The following is a 3,542-nucleotide window of genomic DNA, read 5'->3' on the forward strand; positions in this document are numbered from 1 at the left end:
TAACTAAACAGCAAATTCAGTTTCCATCGAATCCTCAATATTGGATAGAAATCCGACCTTTTCATTTTCATCGTTGAGCTACTTTGGAATTGTTTCGGTTTTAGAAGTTTTTATTATTTTGGGATCACATCTATCAGCAAAGTTCAGCTTACCCTTACATTGCTGAAACGTATTTTTCTCCATCATATTCTGGAATTTAGAAGTGAAATAAATTTAAGGCAATATTAAAAAATGAAATTTACAAAGTGCAACTTGAATGAGATTTAAATTTACATTAAACTACTTTCCTTGAATGGAACGAAATTATCGCCAATTTTTACTACAGGGCCATGAGAATATACAATTACGATTAATTTATTTAAAAACAGAAAATAGATAAGAAAGAACCTACCAAATAGTAGTTGTCTTCAAATCATCCAATATTCAGTGATTTTTGAAAGGCATATTATGTTAAGCGGGGAAGTTGGTGAAATGCAGTTATTGTCAGCTACCAGACCGGTTTTGCGATTTTTGTTCTTTTGATTTGGCTGTTTTTTTTCTTCTCATTTATGAGTGGGAAAATGGTATAGTATGTCGTAGTCTTCAAATTAATACAATATTACACAATGAATCGGTACAACAATTTAATCTTGCCTGTATTTTCTGATTTATGAGTATTTCAGCATTCAGTGCTTCAGCGGTGAAATAAAACACGACGTAACTACTTTTTTAAACTTAAATAGTATCGGTAAAACGACATTAGAAGATTTTTCAAAATTCAGAGAGACGACTCATAACCAATTTGTCTTTAAAAATCTTTTTCATTCGGTAATAATTCATCAAACAGATCTTGGGAAGTCACGGAACTAATACCATATTAACTTATTCGCATTCCACGTTAAACAACTAAAATAAAGTTTGGGATACCGCAACATTAATTCATTTTAAGGGGATTTAGTGTTAGTATCTAACGCCAAATCATTTCGCAGAACATGTGCCTGCAGAAGAGCGAAAGTGGGCGTGTGAACAAATTTTTAGCAACACAAATAAAACTAAAGTTGGATTCATTCATCAGAAGTAATCGCATCCATTTCTAGAATATTTTTGTATCAACGTTTAATCAGAATGCGTAAATTAAAGAAAATTTGTTAATAAATCTATTTGAATATATTTCTCCGCCCTTTTACTGTTTCGAATGTTTTGCAATTTCAATCTATATATTTGTACCACTATAATTGCATATTTCTGAAATGCCATAATTTAAAATGTCCTTTTGCAGAAGGAGGAATCGACGCAAACATCTGAGGCAGACTTCGATGAATTAAATAACGTTGCCGATGCGCCACAGGACGAACCAGCCCCAGAGGCAGCAGACATAGCCGATGCGCCACAGGACGAACCAGCCCCAGAGGCAGCAGACATAGCCGATGCGCCACAGGACGAACCAGCCCCAGAGGCAGCAGACATAGCCGATGCGCCACAGGACGAACCAGCCCCAGAGGCAGCAGACATAGCCGATGCGCCACAGGACGAACCAGCCCCAGAGGCAGCAGACATAGCCGATGCGCCACAGGACGAACCAGCCCCAGAGGCAGCAGACATAGCCGATGCGCCACAGGACGAACCAGCCCCAGAGGCAGCAGACATAGCCGATGCGCCACAGGACGGGCCAGCCCCACCTGTCCAAGCACCACAACAGGTCCAACAAGCAGCACAGGTACTGCCGCCAGCACCATTTGTCGATCCGCTAGTACCGAGACCACAGGTAGCCGGACCAGTCAGGCATTTTAAAAACAAAAAGAGGCCAAGTTCCCCACTGACACTCGATGAGGAAGATTTGAACATTATAAACGCCATAATTAGTGACCTGAACACTCTCTGGAACGAAGTAACAAGGAACCAGGCAGCACCAGAAATACCTGTGGCATTATTTAGGCGCGTTGTGGGGCAATTCCTCGGCGAAAAAAATTATCCAGACTTCTTAATCCAGAGAGGCCTTGACATTTTCGACTGGCCGGAGCTCGATAATCATAATTTTGAGTTAATGAAAACGATTTTTGCGCATGCACGAAGACTGGCGGCTTTCGAACGGAGGAAAACTGTAATGGACAAGGATATAAAATTTATGGTGCAATTGTTAATAAATTAGAAAAATTCAGTTAAAACAGTGGTGCTGCTTTCGAAAGATATAAAATTTTATTGAAGTCTGGTACTAAATAATTCGGCGTCATAAACGGCAAACAGTGGTGGAACTACATCTAAAATTTCAAAATGCACAATTCCGAAAATATTATCCTTTTTCTTGAAGATATCATCAGAACTTTAAAATAGGCAGCGTTAAGAGCTCCGGTCAAAGTGGTGCGAATTTAAAAATAATAAATCGAAAAGATATAAATTATGAAAGTTTCAAGTTGACTCAATTGAGCAAACCAGAAACTTGATTCTTTGATATGCAGTTACTTCGAACAATACTTTAAATTCAAAGTACAACATCAACAGAATCTTTTTTTCTACTTCATAATAAAATTGCAGTCAAAATGCATCTAAATGTAGCGAAAGCCCTTTTTTAAACTATATTTATATTGATTGCATTATTTGAAAGTCTTGAAAATGCATCAGTTTTGCAAATTTATTTTTTCCTTATTGTCTCAATTGAAATTATTTTGCCTCGAAATACCTTCCTTCAATTCTGTCACTACTAAAGACTTAGAAATCCTAATTCATTGAGTTATTTCTCTAAATATGCCTTTAATGGAGAAAAAATCATTTGAGCAAACAATAATCTTTTTGTGGTCTTTGTGGGGCAGTTATCTTTTTGTGGTCTTTGTGGGGCAGTTATCTTTTTGTGGCGTTTGCGGGGCAGTTATCGTTTTGTGGCGTTTGCGGGGCAGTTATCGTTTTGTGGCGTTTGCGGGGCAGTTATCGTTTTGTGGCGTTTGCGGGGCAGTTATCGTTTTGTGGCGTTTGCGGGGCAGTTATCGTTTTGTGGCGTTTGCGGGGCAGTTATCGTTTTGTGGCGTTTGCGGGGCAGTTATCGTTTTGTGGCGTTTGCGGGGCAGTTATCGTTTTGTGGCGTTTGCGGGGCAGTTATCGTTTTGTGGCGTTTGCGGGGCAGTTATCGTTTTGTGGCGTTTGCGGGGCAGTTATCGTTTTGTGGCGTTTGCGGGGCAGTTATCGTTTTGTGGCGTTTGCGGGGCAGTTATCGTTTTGTGGCGTTTGCGGGGCAGTTATCGTTTTGTGGCGATTGCGGAGCAGTTATCGTTTTGTGGCGATTGCGGAGCAGTTATCGTTTTCCCCTGTGGCGATTGCGGAGCAGTTATCGTTTTTCCCTGTGGCGATTGCGGAGCAGTTATCGTTTTCCCCTGTGGCGATTGCGGAGCAGTTATCGTTTTCCCCTGTGGCGAATGCGGAGCAGTTATCGTTTTTCCCTGTGGCGTTTGCGGAGCAGTTATCTTTTTATCACAAATAGAAAGAGAGAAAGAAAGAAACATATCTTACAATTTAATTCTATTCAAATTTTTCAGAATTATTAGCTAGTCTGAAGGCTTATCTTAAAGAGGAGC

At 39.9% G+C, this 3,542-nt stretch overlaps 1 protein-coding gene across 1 annotated transcript; it reads right to left on the bottom strand.

The window, feature by feature from the left end:
• Positions 1-1,239: 1,239 nt before the first annotated feature.
• On the bottom strand, positions 1,240-1,836 carry LOC129987657 (glycine-rich protein 1-like). Its single transcript, XM_056095614.1, has one exon. The coding sequence runs from the start codon at positions 1,834-1,836 to the stop codon at positions 1,240-1,242; it is 597 nt and encodes a 198-aa protein (XP_055951589.1).
• Between the last annotated feature and the right edge of the window lie 1,706 nt (positions 1,837-3,542).

This window comes from Argiope bruennichi, chromosome 10 (assembly GCF_947563725.1).
Source record: "Argiope bruennichi chromosome 10, qqArgBrue1.1, whole genome shotgun sequence".
Taxonomy (NCBI): domain Eukaryota; kingdom Metazoa; phylum Arthropoda; class Arachnida; order Araneae; family Araneidae; genus Argiope; species Argiope bruennichi.

What these genes read in the sequence shown, in the direction of transcription:
- LOC129987657 (XM_056095614.1), bottom strand. Translation starts at nt 1,836, where the DNA reads ATGGCGTTTATAATGTTCAAATCTTCCTCATCGAGTGTCAGTGGGGAA.